Here is an 18,924-nt window from a genome sequence, read left to right as displayed (position 1 = left end):
TGGAAGGGGTATGAAAAGTCTCCACGTCCCCTGCCAACCTGGAGCATAACATCATTTCCATGATCTGCCATTTTCGCTATCCTCGCGTGACGCATGTGCTGCCGTATACAAATGCTGGGGGCGTACATATCAGTGATCCCCAGCGATTGGGTCACAGTTGGTGTTATGTCGTGAATCGACTGTTTTTCCGTGGTGTTTTTTACAAACAAGATTTACATATGGAGGAAATAATGATGTTTGAGACTCACTGTATGTGATGTCCATGTACTGAACTCTTGTTATTCAACTATGCGTCGGTTAATTCAATTTTTCATTCTAGGGCACCTTTAACCTTGTTTTTCTGATTGTTTAATTAGCTTGATGAAGAACACCTGCACTTTAAAATTGTTTGCCTCTTGTTCATTTTAATTAATTAAAATGAGCTAAAGTATCATGATTTTTTTAAAGGGGGGATGAAATGCTGTTTCATGCATACTGAGTTTTCCAAGACTTGGATTCACATCCTAAACATGGACAAAGTAAAAAAAAAAGTTGGATGTTTGATTGAGTAGTTCTGTGTCAACAAATACTCCTTCTGGTTTCTCACAAGTTTTGGAGCGTTTTTTTTCGAGCATGGGTCTGTGTGATGTAAAATGGGGTGGAATTTCCTTGTACGGGCTCTTCTCCCAGGAGGGCATGCACACGACTAGAGCAAGAGAGTAAATGCACACACGCCCGCGTTTTGCTCGGCTTTATGGAGGCTGACTGCATGCAGTCACCGGACTTCACGAAATCAACAATGTCACCAAAGAAGTGTGTTTTGATGGAGCGGTCCAAGCAATAAAGGTTTACGGTCGTGCTTTGGAAGCAGACAATGAGTAAAACTGCTTTAAATTTTCTTTGCGTTGTTGGCTAACAACATATCAGTAAACAACACGATTGTGACATATAAAGTTAATTTATCAATGGAGCATGTGATGTATGGTGTGTTTTTAAATACATTTGTTTGGCTGACCACTATAGGTGTCTGTTTGTTTATTGTAAAACCACCCCAAACACAAACGCTTTTTACACAAAGCGTACTTCTTCATTAAATATGCTCTACTTTTCCATTGTTTTCTTATGTAATCACTAGTCTGATGTGCAAAACCGCTCCGCTTGCTACTGCTAACGTTTAGTCGCACACAATAGTCCATAAACCAAATCATGGACAAATAAACCATGAGTAAAATGTTGCCCCTAAGCAAAAAAAACAAAACAAAAAAACAAAAAAAACACAGAGACTTCCTGCTGTTCAATTTCAGCCTTCGGATCAGATTCTGGATCATATATGTATAGTTGAATCTGATTGATAGCCATGGTTTATTTAGGCTAACTTTTTCTTTTCCATGTTTGAGGATGTCACAGCTTTCAGACACCCAACGCAGTAGCTGCGTGCACTCATCATTCTTTAGCTCCGCCCACAAGGATTCAATTAATACTACTCTAGGCCTACTCAAGATTGACATGAGATTGACTGAAACTGAGTGTTTCAATTTCAAACTTAATTACATTGGCCCAAATTGAGTTGGATCAACTTAATTAAATTTAATTTGTTTTTTTAATGAATTTGTCCAATTGGTTATTTTTTGTGTGTGGGTTAAAGTTCCAGACATTTAAAAGAGGATCAGGTAGCCTGATAAACAGTGGTGGAAAAATACATTGCACTATAATACAATGTAAAACCAGTTCCTGAATGCAGAAGGATGACTTCTTCACCCATATGACTACCTGTAATAATAATGGTAAAATCATCCTTTTGAATACAGGAACAGAACATTAACTGGCTTCTAGTTATAGGAAAATACCCTTGTGTACAAGTCAATGCTGCAAAAATATCTTGAAAAGAATGTTGCGACAAAAATGTGCAGATGGACAAACCAGCTGCTGAAAGCATTACTAATCAAAATGTGTTTCTCTCATTGTGAGGTGTTTGTACAACAGTTTGCCACCTGTGCAGGCCATAGAACACAATGTCAATAAGAGCCCTTGATTTAAACAACCAATGAGGTGCTAGTGGACCCCAATCCCCCTCCCCCCTCCTTATTTTCATGGACCATTATATAACATATTGTCATACTTGGAAGTTTTAACACTCAAATGGGTGACTTTTTTTTCAAACAACTTAAGTTAAACCTTGGAGTGCTCATTCATAACACTCTCAGATGGCAAATAAATTATACATTTGAAGGTTGATTCGACACATTTATGTAATGCGTTTTTCATAGCAAACCATGGTATCTTGCACAGCTGTGCTCCACTATACGATAAGATACCTCAACCGTATATAAGCATAAAAGAAAACATGGTTACAGATGGTAGCATAAACAAAAAGTTCACTCTAAATAAATGGTTCTGGATTTAACATTGTATTTATTTTACTCTTGCCTTATTTGGGGAAGAACTTCACTTAGTTTGCACTCCAGATGAAGTTCAATAAGAGGCTGGTAGGGGATTGTTTACATTTGGATAATCAAAACAATATGATTTTCGTGAAAACCTATTGTGGAATTGTTAAGAGATCATTTATATCACAGTCCAACCATTTGACATGTTCAAGAGCAAATAGATACAAATGTCTCAGTAAGGCCAAGTTGAATGCTGGCCTTCAGGTCTGGGTTTTCTCTGAGCTGTTTATGTGATCTACAAATGGTAAAGTCTCTGGAACGTTATCGATCCTACAGTAGAGGGAGGTTAAAGAGATCTGCACTTTCTGACAGCATAAATGGATAAACAGCCTCCAGCCCCAGTTTCTCCTTTCTTTTTTCATTAAGACAAGAATGATCTTAACAGAGCAACTGACGTGAAATGCTCCCGTGGTAATTTAGCTGTAGTGTGGTGTAAAGTGCTATTACAATAATATTCATATGAAAACTATTGAGGCATTTATGTAGGTTATAGCAAATATAGACACAGTTATGGCTTATATATGCTCTAGGATACATTAAGTAACAGTTCTTGGAGATGCTGGGGACTGAACCCAGGCTCACAAGCAAAGCATGCACCTAACAACTGAGCTACTTCCAGTTGGCCACTTTTTTTTTTCTCCTATTTTGCAAGTGCTTTTTAATCCAGTCAAATTATATATTGGGAGACATACTCAAATGTGCATGGCTTGCATTACAGTATTTACAGAAATCCTGGGGACTTAATTCAGTAACTAATATACCGTCATACAATGTACACTACCACTGATCTACATCCTCTCTTTTGGATTTTTTTCCCCAGTATGTTTGAAAAAGATTTTCACCAAATGTATACATGTTGGGAGACCATTACTCTATGGTGCATGGACAAAAATATTGCATTAAAGCATTGACAGCACTTGGAGATGGAATCCAGGATCTCATATATATAATGCACTCTATAGCACTGAGCTGCATCCATCCATATAATGATTATTTTAAAATACTTTTTTGTAGATATTTGTGTAAAAAAAATGTGCACGGTCACGAAGGGACAAGATTTTTTTTTTAAATTATAAATCTATTACTGTATTAATCAATTAAAGATTTTTTTCATTTAAGAATGTCATGAAAAACTCTAGTCCACATGGATGTAAACTATATCCTGAAATAATGTCAGAAGCACCAGTCTGGATATTTAAAGTGTAAAAAAAAACCTAAAAGTTGACAAGGACAGTTGACAATTTCATAGTGACATAGTAACATAGTTGACAATTTCACCATTTTGCCTTATTTCAATGGCAGGCCGTGTCTGACAAACCATGTTATTTTGTTGAACGACCAACCATGTTATATCAGGTTAATTTACAATTTAAAATATATTTTAAATAAAATCTTAAAAATATTGCAAACAATAACAATGTACCCAACAGTTGACGGGCCATTGGAGAAAAAATATAGCAAAAAATGTAAATGATCTTTACCACAATGTGTTTAAAATATAGACGACATATAAGAGAATGAAAGCACTAGGTGCAAGGTGAGGTGCAGGTCAGTAAACATGATGAGGAAGATACTGTATCTTCAAATGGTGTTTATTAACAAACTCAAATAACAAAAGGAAAACAAAAGGAAGATAATACTGAACCAATAATACTCAGACTTCTGGAGGTGGACTAGGGGCTGGTGAAGGACCAGAGACGGGAACAGGTACCAGCAGGAGAAGCCAAGGTGGTGATGATGGGAACCTGGGAGGAGCCAGGAAGGCAAGATATGAGCAGTCAGGTGGTGATCCAAAGCACAGCCAGAGCTTTCTTCGTTAACGTCCCTCCCTCTCGATCACTTGGAATGTACGTCATTCCTTACATGCCCACCTCTGGTGAAACCCTTACAACTTGATCACTTGGAATCCAATATTACTTATAGTTTTTTTCACCATACTTCAGGCCTTTATGCAAGCTGGACTGTTAATATAATTAAATGTAACTAAATATAAAATATTAATTTATTTATATAAACAAATACAATAAACTATAACTCTGTCAGCTTAACCTGTAAATGCATGAATGTTTCACCAATCATTATTACATATTTAGGTCTTTAGCGACCCGGCTCTATAACATGGAAGGATCTCTGCCTGTCACGATAATAAAAACTCTCCTGATATTAGACTAACAACTACAGAAGAATGCAATAATGCATAGGCCTATTTTGCTTCCTTTTGGAGCTTGGAAGGGTTCAGTTTATTTTATACCATTATCACTGTCCTCATCAGAGCTCTCTCAAAACTATCCTTTTCAACATATTTAAAAATCAATATGACACTAATATTTGATTGTGTTCAGTACTTGCTCTGCAAGAAACAAAAGAAACATTATACTGAACCAAACATAAGTTGACTCATTTAGTTAACATTAACTATTAACAAATGAGACTGCATTGTAAAGTATTAGCCTACCAATAATAATAATCATTTGTTTATACTGTGCCCATTTAAGGGTTAAGAGAAGAAAGAGTGAGTAAGAGAATGACACATGGAGAGAGAAGAGACACAAACTGTGGCCAGGACTGACCTAAGTGCAAAACAGACTGGATGTCTGCTATTCTGTTATTGACAAAGCAGGAAGTGCCTCAGGACTCCTCAGGGAAACCTTAAGGTAAAAAAGCCTGAAAAATCCAGCCATTATTTCAGCAAGAGCCAACAGCACTGCCCTTCTCACAAATACCAGCTCCTGGCACAACACTTTCACAGCAGTGCCAATGTGTTACTCACAAACACAGGAACAAGGTATATTAGAAACACTTTATGCAGACAATTCAATTCAATTCAATTCAATTGTGCTTTATTGGCATGACATAGGCTACATGGGTACATATTGCCAAAGCATTTCATAAAGCAAAACAGAAACATACATAAAGCATATTCACATTTATATATACACATAATAAGCAATACATATATTATTAATCAGGATGTGTTCACTCAGTACATCTCAATTTGTGGCATTTATAGATATGCTGTGCTATATAAGTGGTAGCAGGTCCTTCACCGAGTAAGACTTTCAGTTTTTCGGGATGGTGTAGTGACTGGAAGTCAGGGATAATGTGTTGTATTTGCCCATACAGTGAGTCTCTTAGGGCGGTGTATTTATCACAGTGGAGGAGGAAGTGTGCCTCTGTCTCCACTGTTCCTGACAAAATGAATCTCTATCTCATAATGTTGTACATAAACATGAGAGAGAGAGAGAGAGAGAGAGAGAGAGAGAGAGAGAGAGAGAGAGAGAGAGAGAGAGAGAGAGAGAGAGAGAGAGAGAGAGAGAGAGAGAGAGAGAGAGAGAGAGAGCTTTATCGGGCAAAGAACCATATTTGGTAACTTAATCGAACATTTACAATGGCGCTTACACGCCTCTCCGTGAGCACATGGTTGTCCCAGCCAATCAACGGACATCAGTTCTACGTGACGCCATTGCATCTGACCAATCAGGAGTTTCCCGTGGGCTTGGGTGTTTCAAACTTAAGCGTCATTCAAGAATTTGTGCAAAACGGACCTAAGCTCCTGCCTATTCCCCCAAATACGAAAATAGCATCGAAACGAACAATGGTAAGTTAATGAAACTCACACATGGTTGACTAGAGTGTTAAATGTTAAGATACATTTTGTTTGCCTAGGATTTCTCAAAATTAGAGAAGTTAGAAAACTGCAGAGCCACAGAGCCAGAGTTTTACCCCAACACCACAGCAGTTGTACCACAGCAGTTCTGACCGCGCATGGGCATTGCGTCGTTATGTCTTCGAGATGCACGTTAAGTTGAAGCAGATTCTGTTCCCTTCGGAATGTCTGTTTCCCTTTACGCAAACACACTGCAAGTTACTCGTAGTTGCCGAGTTACCATGCGTACCGTCAGAAATAATGGGTGCGTCTCAATCAGCTCCCTAGTTCAGTTGTGAGGGCACTGATCAGAGAGTCAGCCCATTGACTTATGTCCTGATCAGTGCCCTGACTAGTGAACTAGGGAGCTGATTGAGACGCAGACAATGTGAGCACTAAGCACAATTGGATGTACGGGAAGCCAAAAGGTTCAAAAAGGTTTTTTTTTTTTTTTTTTTTTACTTTTTAGAAGCGAGGGTTTCCAGCTGCCAGCTTATTTCTTGCCAATTTTAAAATGTATTATCGATTTCAATATATTGTCTACTAAGGCTGTGGTTAGATGTTCACAGGTGTTTGTCACATTTTATATTTTGAAAGAAAAGACATACTGCTTTTTTTCAGACACTGATTTTCAGGTGTAACGGTTTACCCAAAGTGAAAAATAAACACAAACTCCAAAAACAATTTATTGCAAGTTATTTACTGCAAGAAGCACATTTGTATTCGCATGGGCGTAGATGACGCGGGGGACGTGTCCCCCTCACTTTTACTGGGTCTCACCGATCCTAGTCAACCCGCTCCGTCCGATCGGGATTCTAACCGGCGTTACCTGCAAGCGCGGGCAAGTTAACAGCTAAAAACAGCTTTCTTTAATCTCGGTTGATAGCGCGCTTCTTGAGGTCACGGGCATGTGTATTTACATAGAAACCAAGAATAGCTACATCAAGATTTAAAATTCAGAGATAAATAATTATCTATGCATGACCTGTCATTTTTTTCGAATCTAAATATGAGAAGGGCGCTCTCTCACATAAAGTCCAAAAGTGGAAAAGAGGTAATATCCAGTCACGCAGGAGCTGCAGCTGAAGGAGAACAATCGTTATGAGTTATGAAACGTGACGACAATCAGACGATTGCGACAATATATGCTTTATGTGTGTTTTTCAAGTCATCTCAATGTAGGCTATTTATTGACCATAAAGTAGGTAGGCTATCATATGAATAATGCAGCTTTTAATGTATAGTATCTTCTGCTCACCAAGGCTGCATTTATGTAATCAAAAATAGTTAAAACAGTAATATTTTGAAATATTACAAATTAAAACAGCTTTTTTCCTATGTGAATATATAGTAATTTATTCCTGTGATCAAAGCTGAATTTATCATCATTACTTCAGTCTTCAGTGTCACATGATCCTTCTCTAATCATTCTCATAATGATTTTATAATCAAGAAACATTTATAATTATTATCTGTGTTGAAAACGGTTGTGCTGCTTAAAAATGTTGTGGAAACCATGATAGCCTACATGTTATTTTTCAGGATTCTTTAATGAATAGAAAGTTCAATGGACAGCATTTATTTGCATTCATTAAATAAATTATTATCTTTTGTAATATTAAAAATATCACTTGTGATCAATATAATGCATGTCTGATCAACAAAAGTATTAATTTCAATCTTTTTTTAATTTTACCACAAATGTTTAGATGGTTTCCACAAAAATTAAGCAGCACTAAAGCAGCACAACTGATAATAATCATAAATGTGTGTTGATTGTATTATATAAACCAATCATAAAATTGGCATAAAAAATAGAATAATATTATATATATTAATAATTAGTGGTTATTGTTCAGCAGTGTATTTTGATATCTTGCCCAATTAAAAGCAAGAGATGCGATAAATTATATTGGTCCAAAAAAAAAAAAAATGGTATTACAACATTTCTTTCCCCCTCACTTCTGAAAAGATGGCTACGCCCCTGTGTATTCGTCTTCTGTGGATGGATCGCCCACACACTTCATGTGGAACCAGCGCCCACAGTGGTCACAGGAAATCTGTAAAAAAAAAATATATATATATATTAATGTTATTATTATTTAGTGTATGCAACACTAACTAAAAATGTAGCCATAGGTACCCATTGGATATCTCCATCTGCATCTTTTGCGTCATCCTCTGCATCATCATCTATGTCTTTTGCATCACCTTCTGCATCATCATCTGCATCTTTTGCGTCATCCTCTGCATCATCATCTATGTCTTTTGCATCACCTTCTGCATCATCATCTGCATCTTTTGCGTCATCCTCTGCATCACCCTCTGCATCATCATCTGCGTCTTTTGCATCATCTTCTGCATCATCATCTGCATCTTTTGCATCATCTCCATTCTGTATTGGGTTACATCTTGTGGCCTGTACACTAATAACACTACGTCTGACTGCAGGGGCGCGTTATCCTAATGGGCAACATGGGCTGCAGCCCAGGGCCCCGAATACCAGGGGGCCCCCGAGACAATTGTCTTTTGCGTTATCCTTTTTTTTTTTTTTTTTTGGATCGAGGCAATTATGCGTACGTTGAGCATCGTTGTCGCACACCCGAATCGAGTCACAGCGGACACCCAGTACATCATCACCTCAACATATCGAACGAAAATGTAAGAAAATATGACAGTGGCAGGGGCGGATCTGCTGGGGTTTCTTCAACTGCCACCCCAAAATAAAGACAATTGCCACCCCAGCAGGCAGCTAGTGTATCCCAAATTCCCAATGCATAAAATATAAAATGTTCCTCTACCTATTCACATTAGCGGCGCTTCAAATGTGATGAGATAATAGCAATAAAACACGTCTTTCTATTATTGTGTAGTAGTCCAACAAATGACTATGAACTGCTTAGATCTGTAACGCAACTAGTTTGATCATAAATAGATCGCCTGTTATACGTCCCAATGTTAACGGATTTCAGCTTTCTCACTACACACGGATGCGGTCCGGCAGTGCTTTCCAGGAGCTACAACAACTTTTAGCTCCTAAAAACTTTTAGCTTTTTGAGCTTTTCCGTCTGCAGCAACGCGTCGATCGTTTCTACACCGTGTCTATTTTGTGCTGGAAGCGCTGAATTAAAGTGATAGAACATTGTTGGCATTAATACAATATTGTGATATCGTATATCGTGATAAAACTTCAGCAATTATTCGCAACATGAAAAATTGATATTGGCACATGCCTATTATGAACAGATAGTCTTATTTATTGTTATGCACTTCTGTTACCTTACCTTATGAAGCTTTAAAACTGTTATCCCTAAATGACTAAAATAACATACCCACAACCATGTCAGTGGCCTAATAAACATTCTGCAACCTACACTGATATTACTCTCTGTCATCTGCTCTTTCTTTGACCATGTGTTGTTGCAATGCCTGGTTGATACACATTGATGATCATTTATATCTGATGTATTTTGATGCACAACAAACACTAATTTATCCATCATAAAGGCCTGGTTTCACAGACAGGGTTTAGATTAACTAGCATTAGGTCTAGTTAAATTAAGACATTTAAATTTAACATTAAACATGCCTTAGAAAAAAAACATTAATGTGTGCGTCTTGAGACAAAACAATAGAACTGACATATTTTAAGATATGCTTTCAGTTAAAACAGCTTAAGACTTTTCTGTGAAACCGGGGGTGTTTTATAAACAGGTTCTTAATTGGGCTTCATTAGAAGCACTTTTGACTTTAAATCTTGAAAAATTAAACATCTTTAAATTATTGAATCTATGTTAAAACATTTATGGCATTCTGTTATCTTGACTTTTAATCACTCTTAAGATTTCCATGACAAAAGTTTAGAATCACTATGATTTAAATGTTAACTTTTATTCAGCAAGAATGGATTCTATTGGTAAACAAAACAAAAAAAAGACAGTAAAGACATGATGCTACAAATTATTTATATTTCAAATAAATGCTGCTCTTCTAAACTTCCTATTCATAAAGAATCCGGAAAACAGATATGTTTGTATAATGCTTTCCACACTAAATTGAGCAGCACAACCATCTTCAAAAAGCAGAAAATCTGTATACTAGAATTATTTCTGAAGGGTCATGTGTCATTTGACACTGAAGACTGGAGCTCTGCCAAAACAAGATAATAAAAAAAATCTATATAGAGAACATTTGGTAAAAATAAATTCACAATATTTTTTAATCAGATAAATGCAGCTTTGGTGAACATAAAAAAATAAAGACCTTTTGAACAGTATTATTAGCTTATAGAAAAGCAGGTCGACTTTTCTCATGACACTTAATTCTAATTTTACTTCCATAGACCTATTAAAAGCAACACATTCATGCTTGTGTTTGGTTTTGAGTTATTTGATATATAAAAATGTACAAGAATTTAAGAACAAATCACACCAGGATATATTAACTTTTTAGTGTCCATTTACACATTTATACAGGTTTATGAACAAAGTATGACAATATTAAAAGACCGTTTTAAAGCGTCATGGCACAAAGAAAAGAAAGCACAACAAAATGAAATCAGTACGACTAGTTCAAGTTTGCTTAATCAGGTAGGCCTACGACTGCACAACTTGCAAACCAATAAATATTTCGTAAACGCAATAAACAATTGAAGTTTAGGCATAAATTTGGGCGACATTGAAATGATTTACCTTTTTTTGAAACAATACATTATATCTGCTGAGATATAGCAGGAGCAAACTACAATAGAGTGCCGAAGTTCTGACGTCACTTTGTAGGCCAAAACGCGGAAGTGAGTTAGCATTTTAGCACTTCCGGTTCCCTCGCTCAAAAGTCTATGGGTTTTTTGAATGGGTTTTTGCTAAATCGCCTGAAATAAGGTCTGTGGTTAACAAAGCCTCTAAATATTTTCACGTTTTGTTCTATGACATAAAACACACTAGTTCTAACCTGCTTGTGATTTTTTTTAAACTATATTGTGTCTTAAAAACGGCGGTTGCTAACAAGTTGCTAAAAGAGACTACATCCTTTGGCCGGGACTTTAGACGTCATCGTGACAAACGGGGAATCTCACCAGCCCGCGTTTCATTCACTTTTGAATTCTCTAAGTAAATGTTTAATAAAAATATAAAACTAGCCTGCGTTTCAGCCTCATGTTCTTAGAAGTTTACCTTTCAGTTAATATACATAGTTATATTTAGTCCTTTCAAATAGTGGTGTTTCCAAATATTGTTATACACAGAAATCTGTGATATTAAGGTAACCGATTACCAGTTCTTCATTTCTGTGGAGAGACTGTACTGTTTTGTTTTGTCCTGAGATGGAAGCACAAGTCGTCGAATGAAAGCTGCGCTGTTCTACATGTCCAGATTTATAGTGGTTCTCTCCTCGATATATGATCAATCGTCTAAAAAAGGACATACGATTGTAACTTGATACGGCTAGCTTACGTCGTCAGTGCTTCTGAGGTGGTAAAAGCGCTTTTTTTCTGGCGAATTAGCAAATGGTATGCAAACATACAATCAAACATAATACAGTGAAAGATTCTTCAAAAGATTCTTTAAAGTCTATTTGGGGCACGATGATCAGGCATAATAGCCTAATCTTAATCACAAAGACAATAATATTAAGCTTTATATAAAATAACAAAATAATAAATAAAACATTAACAAACGAGAAAACACATCTCAGAGAGGCACACATAAACTCAATTAGTTTCTAACATTTTTGGAAAAAACGAATGGTCAATATTTCTCATGAAAAAGTGGATAAGTGTTCATACACAGCGCAGATCATAATGAGCGAACGTGTTTTTTAAATAAAGTTTGAGGATGCTTGATGATGACGTAGATCCGCGACTGTGTGCTGTAGTCCGTTTATAGCCTACCGTTAGCATTTTATATCTGACGGCTTTATTTAGGCTTCAAACGGTATACATGTTGGATTCACTTGTAAAGATTATCTTGATAGACAAAACGTGTAAGGGTCATAACTCTTTGTTGAACACAGATCTTATATTTTGCGATTGTCCAAAAGTCTATGGGGAAAATGCATAGGCTTTTGATCGAGGGAACCCATGCGCCGCTAACTTCCGGGTTGGCCTACAAAGTGACGTCATGACTTCGGCACTCTATTCTCAGTTTCACTCGCATGACCGGGAAACTCATTCATGTAAGCTCCGCCCACTGACACTGAAAATCTCAGAAACCAAAAATCTCATAAAACACTATGTGCAGATGGCTGAGAGATCGATTCGAAGGAACCATCTGCAAAGTCCAAAACCCGAAAAAAAAAAAAGTTAATAACTTCTCTGTAATGCACTTTATTGTCACCAAATTCAGTTCACACACCACTGCTGTCCTGTGGTCTGTTGCACAAAGTTTCTCTTTTTACCCAGGTAAATTCAAGATTAGCTTGAGCAAACTGTTTTTTCGGGCTCAAGAAGGTGGATTTTTTTTTAGCGGTGTTCATCACCATGGTAACTTACACTACACTGCTAACCTGCTCTGGAGCAGGTTTTATTCTGGGTTAGAAATCGCAAACCCAAATTGGACCAATCAGCTCCAAGTAAAGACACAATAAAGCCACACCCCCTGTTCCAAATTTGCAGTGTATAGTTAAAAAAAAAACGTTTTGCTTGTTATATTTAACAAAATTGTTTATCCTTTGGAACTAATTATTTATTATATTTATATTATAGTAATTATAATTACTTTTTAAATTAATATAATATATTCATATAATTAATATAATAATTGATAAGTAGCCAAATATTCATATAAATATAAAACATGCATTCATAATTATTTTAAACAATGTGTATTCATTTGAGCTCTTTGTGAACCTATAATTATTATGCATATTTCTTTGATTGCATTTATATAGTCAGATATTCTTTAAGCTGCCTTCTCAAACTGTCACTGCAGCAGCAATGTTTATTCCTGTCTTGTAATCACATTTAATTTCATAATAATTTTCAAAAAGATCTCTCACTCTTCAGAAGAGTAGTGAATCAAACGGTTTGTCGCAAGTCACCCTTTCGAGAAATGGTTGAACTTGATCTAAACCAGGTTGGATTTATCTGGATTGTCAACACGAAACCTATAAACCCAGAGTTTGTTCAGCTAGCTTCATACAACAAGCCTCTGATGGTTTAACTACAACATTAGGCATTTCATGCATACTGAGCTTTTTACACTGTTAAAGACTTGGATTCCCATCCTAAACATAGACAAAGTTTCACAAACTAATGTTGGGCGTTTGATGGAGTATTTCTGTGTCAAAAATACTCCTTCCGGTTTCTCACAAGTTTCTGAGAGTTTTTTTCGAGTATGGGTCGGCTTGACGTCGATAGAGCAGAAGGTCCTTGTATGGGCCGTACGGGCTCTTCTCCCGGAAGGGTGCGCGCGCGTGACTAGAACGAGAGAGGAAATGCAAGCCCATAAACACTGCTCTCAAGGTGCAGATCCAGTCGTCCGTGAACACTTCTGATGCGCCGCGCTCCACTTTATTCCTATGGGTGACATCAAGCGACTTCAATGCTTCAGCACAGCAATCCGGGAAGGCAGCGCTGCATTTAAACCGATTTGAACGCAGAAATGACGGGAAGCTTCATAACATCACGCTTCAGTCGCATCGCAAAAGTGGATCTCCACAGTCACTGCTGTCACAGGACTTCACAAAATCAAAATCAACAGTTACCAAAGAAGTGTGTTTTTGACGGAGCGGTCCCAGGGATAAAGGTTTACGGTCCTGCTTGGGAAACAGGCGGTGAGTAAAACTGCTTCAAATGTCTATGCTGTTGGCTATCGTCGCGTAAGTAAACATCAGTAAACAACACGATCATGTATAACGTTAGTTAATTTATCAATGGAGCATGCGATCTATGGTGTGTGTTTAAATACATTTGTTTAGCTGACCAATATAGGTGTCAGTCTGTTTATTGTAAAACCACCCAAAAATAAACCTAGCGTTCTCACAAAGGGTGCTTCGTCATTCAAATGCGCTAATGGTTATGTATAACGTTACACTAGTCTGACGTGCGAAACCATTTTGCTTGCATACAATAGTCCATAAACCGAATCATGTCCTCATAAACCACGAGTAAACACACACAAATGTTGACAGGCCACTAAATACAGTACATACCACAGAGACGGACGTCCTGCTGTTGTTGCTTCTCTTGTTCAATTTATTTCAGCCTCCGGATCTGATTCTGGATCATATGTATTAGTTGAACCTGATTGAAAGCAATGGGTTATTTAGGGTAGCGTTTTCTTCTCCACGCTTGAGGACGTCACCGCTTTGTGTGCGCTCGTCATTCTTTAGCTCCGCCCACACGATACGCCTCCAGCCATGGTGTTGTCACGCCTCGTTTTTTTTCGGAAAGACTCGGTACAGCCTATATTTCTTTTATAAATATAACAAAACTAAAGACTCTTCGGAGATATGAAGGATGCAATACTACTCTATAGGTACTCAATATTGATATGAGATTGACTGAAACTGAGTGTCCCCCCCCCCCCCCCCCCTTTAAAGGACAACTCCAGTGAAAAATGAACCTGGTGGTAATTAACACATGGTTACTAAGTAGATTGTTCTCTGGGATGCGTTTTCATGAAAATCGAATGTACAAACAAGGCTCAAAATAGCCTCACACTAACACAGTAGCATAAAGAGTGTCTCTACATGCAAATTGAAGCATTGATAACTTTGTAAGTGTACAAACAGTTTAATAAGAAGATACTTTATAAAGCCAGTACATACGCGTATACGGACAGCAGCCATCTTGGAAAATAGTCGTGACGAGTCGAGCCACCAACGCTGTGCTTAGTGATAAACTGTGACTTGGAATCTTATATGGTCCGTTGTTTCCGGAAGAAAGCACTACACGCAGCAGAGAAAATAAACTTAATTCCTATGGACCAGCTCACTTAGCACAGCGTTCATGGCTCGACTCGTCAAGACTTTTTACCAAGATGGCTGCTGTTTGTATTCGTTTGCATGTAGGGACCCTCATTGTGCTACCGTGTTAGTGTGAGGCTATTTTGAGCCTTGTTAGTGGTATTAACTAGCGATTTAATTTTACTACTCTGTGCCCCATAGATGAGTGTTATGGTGCTTTCACACTAGCACCTTTGGTGCACACCGGGTTCGATTAACATTAGAGTTCTTTTCTTTTGGATGATATGAATGCGCTCTTCCGAACTCGGGTGTGCACCCGCGAACCGCACCCGAGTCCGCTTAAAGAGGTGTTCTGGGGTTCGTTTCATGTGAACTCCGGAACAGTTCGCTGCTGATGTGAACGCAATCATACTAAATCTGAACTGCTATTAATGCCATATGAGTTGATAAAAATGTGTGTTTTGTGTGTGTTTCACTCATTTACCTGACGAGCTTCACTGACATACTGCAAGCAGAGAGATGTAGATCTCATCTCTGCTCATCTTCGGCGTTCTTTAGAGCATTTGCAGTCCGTTCGCGGCAGATAGACACAAGTGCCTTTACGTACAGAAGCTTTGGTAACAAAGCCAATGGTTCAAAAACAAAATATAAAAGTGACGGGAGCAACGCTATGCATTTCACCGCCTTCACGCTGGCTGTCGTTACTAAGCAACTGGGTAAACAGCTGCTGCTTTGATGACGCAAAGGAACCCCGCTTCGGAACCAAATAATATAATATGAACAGTCCAGCGGAGCCAGAGGGAGGGGGGAGCAATCGAACTTAATTTTCATGAAAACGCATCCCAGAGAACGATCTACTCTGTAACCATGTGTTAATTACCCCTAGGTTCATTTTTTTCACCGGAGTTGTCCTTTAATGCATTATAACGTAGGACAATCAATAGTGCATTTGATGTTGCCACAGGTTTGTATTAACACACAGTGATCCAATGGGAAATTTACGCCATTTATTATCAAATTATCAAGCCATAATAGTGAAATATATTTAACTTATAACAGATTTTAGAATTTATTACTATACCCAGTTCATATTATTATGGCACACATCTATGTTTATTCTTTACTGTAAGCCGTATTACTGCTAAAATAAGTGGTACCACCAGTACTTTTTTCTTTTTACTATTTTCTAAGTCAATATTCTTTGTTTTCAGTAGAGCAAACTTCACGGTTACAGTTTTCCTTCACAAATAACTCAAAGTGGGTAACATACTCAAATTGTACTCACTTTTCTTTTACAGCTGTCTACCCAGCTCTGCTATGGAAAGAGGCTGATTATTGTTGAGCCAGCTGACCCCGCCGTCAGTAACGATGAGAGCTCTGACGAGGAAGACGATGACGTGGCAGACCCCGACTTCATCCCACTTATCCACAACCTGGACACTCCATGCCCGTGTGACATGGGCCCCTCTGCCAAGAGGACATGTGTGCGGCCTGCAGTGGAGGAGCTTGAGGATGAGGACAACAGTGACGAGAATGAGGATGAAGACCAGCCAGCACCACAAGCCAAGAGTCACACCAAGAAGGGGAAGCCAGCAGCCAGGCTAACAACCTGGAAGAAGGTTGACCTGGACAACCAAGCCCTGCTTGAGTACCAGCACTTTCCCGCTGACTTCATTGATACTCCATATAATTACTTCAGCAGGTACTTCAGCCCCCTTGTCATAAAACATATAACATACCAAACCAACTTGTATGCAACCCAGAAGGATGTCAACACCACCTTCACAACCACTGAAGATGAGATGATGACCTTTATAGGTATCCTGCTCTACATGGGGATTTCTGAGCTCCCCTCCATTGATGACTACTGGGCAATGGAGACCAGAGTCCCTCAAGTTGCAAACCTCATGTCATCAAAGAGGTTCAGGCTGATGAGAAAGCTTGTCCACTTTAATGACAACACCCAGATCCCTGGCACCATTGACAGATTCTTCAAAGTCCGGCCACTGTTCAGCCTCCTGGTTAATGCCTTCAGGAGTGAGCCACAGACCCCCAAGCAGTATGTGGATGCGGTTATGGTTGCCTATAATGGCAAGAGAGCTGACAAACGGAGGCAGTACGTCAAGAATAAGCCAGGCCAATGGGGATTTAAGTTGTTTGCCAGGGCTTCCGCAGATGGCTTTATTCATGATCTGGTGCTATACCAGGGCAAAACTACGCTGGAAGCCTATGATGTTCCCATGACGTCTGAACAACAAGCCATGTGTGTCACCAGCCAGATAGTCTCTGTCCTGGCCAGCACCATGTCCTCCTCCACCACCACAGCCATCTTTGCAGACAACTTCTTCACCAGCCTGGAGAAGGTGCGGTACCTCAAAGACAAGAACTGTAGGAACACGTGGACAGCCAGGGAAAACAGAATAGGCAAACCTCCATTGAAGTCGATCAAGGAAATGGAGAAAAGGGGTGTACCTCATTGTATGCAGGACTACGTCACCAGTGACACGCTGGTCTACTGCACCCCCATAAAGTCTAAGAGGTGGTACATGCAGTTGTTTGCATATGCTATAGATGTCAGCCTCACGAATGCCTGGATCATGTACAGACGGGACTGCAAGGCTCTTGCTGTGGATGGGCTGTCGTTAAAGAACTTCCAGATCCAGGTGTTCAGGAGTTGCAGCAGCCAGAGGCCTGTCATGTCTAACCCCCAGAGGAGCTCATCATTTCAATGCACCCCCAGCACCTCTGTTGATGTCCCCAAGCCTGTCCGGGGACACCGCAGTCATACCCCACATGCCTCTGAGCGGTTCGACATGTCCCTGTTCCATGCCCCCGTCTACACCAACCGCCAGACCTGCAAGCACTGCAGCAAGAAGGGGAACATACTAAGGTCAAACGTGGTCTGCAGGGTCTGTAAGGTCCACCTGTGCCTCAATGCTGATCGCAATTGCTTTGTCAAGTACCATGAAGTGACTGGACTGGAATTGTGATGTGTGAAGAAAAAATATTGTATTATATTTTAGCGAGGAACCATACTGTATATGGTAACTACATTGACCTTGATATGCAACATAAAAATGACTTTATTTTTTGAAGTCAAAACAGTTCAAAAGACTTCCAGTGAGTCTCCTAGGTATAAATTGAGTGCCAGTGTGCTACTCACAGACACCAGGACCAAGGCTGGGGAACAAGGTATATTAGAAACCCTTTTGAACAGCCAATTTTCCTTCTCTCTTATAATTTAGCAAACCATAAACGTGTGAATAAAGAGATGTATGATACCATACATTCCACAAAGTTCATCAGGGAAAGTGTGTGCGAGTGTGTGTGTTTAAGGCACTTTTTGCATTTCTTCGCCTCATCATGAAAGATCGCTCCTGTACTCCTCAGTTTTAAGGTGCTTTGGATAGCATCTGCTAAATGTACATGTAAAATGTACAGTGTACTTACCTAAGACTGGGTTATATAAGGTTAGATTTAGGGATAGGTCCAGAGTTAGTAGTTACTACCCAGTTATTGCAATTGCTCTAGTATGTATATGGAGAGCAGGGCTGTAAAATAAACTGCTACCAATGGCTAGAATGGGGAACTTATTGGTTAATTATTAAGTAATCCAATATACTATAAAATTAACAATACAATACTTTACACAACTGTATAAATCCAGTCCTATAATGTTCTTTTTGGAAAAAAATATCTGGTGGAGAAAAATATATGGACTAACTGGCAACATTTTATTTGAAATATACATTCTCAAAATAAAGATCTTGTCCACTGAACTGTTGAATTTAAGCAATATCACAGGCAATTGAAGACTACTGAATATTACAGTTGTGATTATCTGTGGCCAAACAAGCACAATGTGTGTTATGTTGAATGATATACTGAGATGTATCTTAGTAAACTGATGCAGAATACAGACTTTTCATCTGCTGACATTAGGGTTAT

General features: G+C 38.6%; 1 protein-coding gene across 1 annotated transcript; it reads left to right on the top strand.

The window, feature by feature from the left end:
• Positions 1–5,955: 5,955 nt before the first annotated feature.
• LOC137093567 (piggyBac transposable element-derived protein 2-like) lies at positions 5,956–18,290 on the top strand. The gene is made up of 2 exons (XM_067458386.1): positions 5,956–6,024; positions 16,275–18,290. The coding sequence occupies exons 1-2, from the start codon at positions 6,022–6,024 to the stop codon at positions 17,964–17,966; spliced, it is 1,695 nt and encodes a 564-aa protein (XP_067314487.1). The 5' UTR covers positions 5,956–6,021; the 3' UTR covers positions 17,967–18,290.
• Positions 18,291–18,924: the final 634 nt, after the last annotated feature.

The sequence above is a fragment of the Pseudorasbora parva genome, chromosome 12 (assembly GCF_024679245.1).
Source record: "Pseudorasbora parva isolate DD20220531a chromosome 12, ASM2467924v1, whole genome shotgun sequence".
In the NCBI taxonomy this organism is placed as follows: Eukaryota; Metazoa; Chordata; class Actinopteri; order Cypriniformes; family Gobionidae; genus Pseudorasbora; species Pseudorasbora parva.
This window is presented reverse-complemented; position numbering and strand designations above follow the sequence as displayed.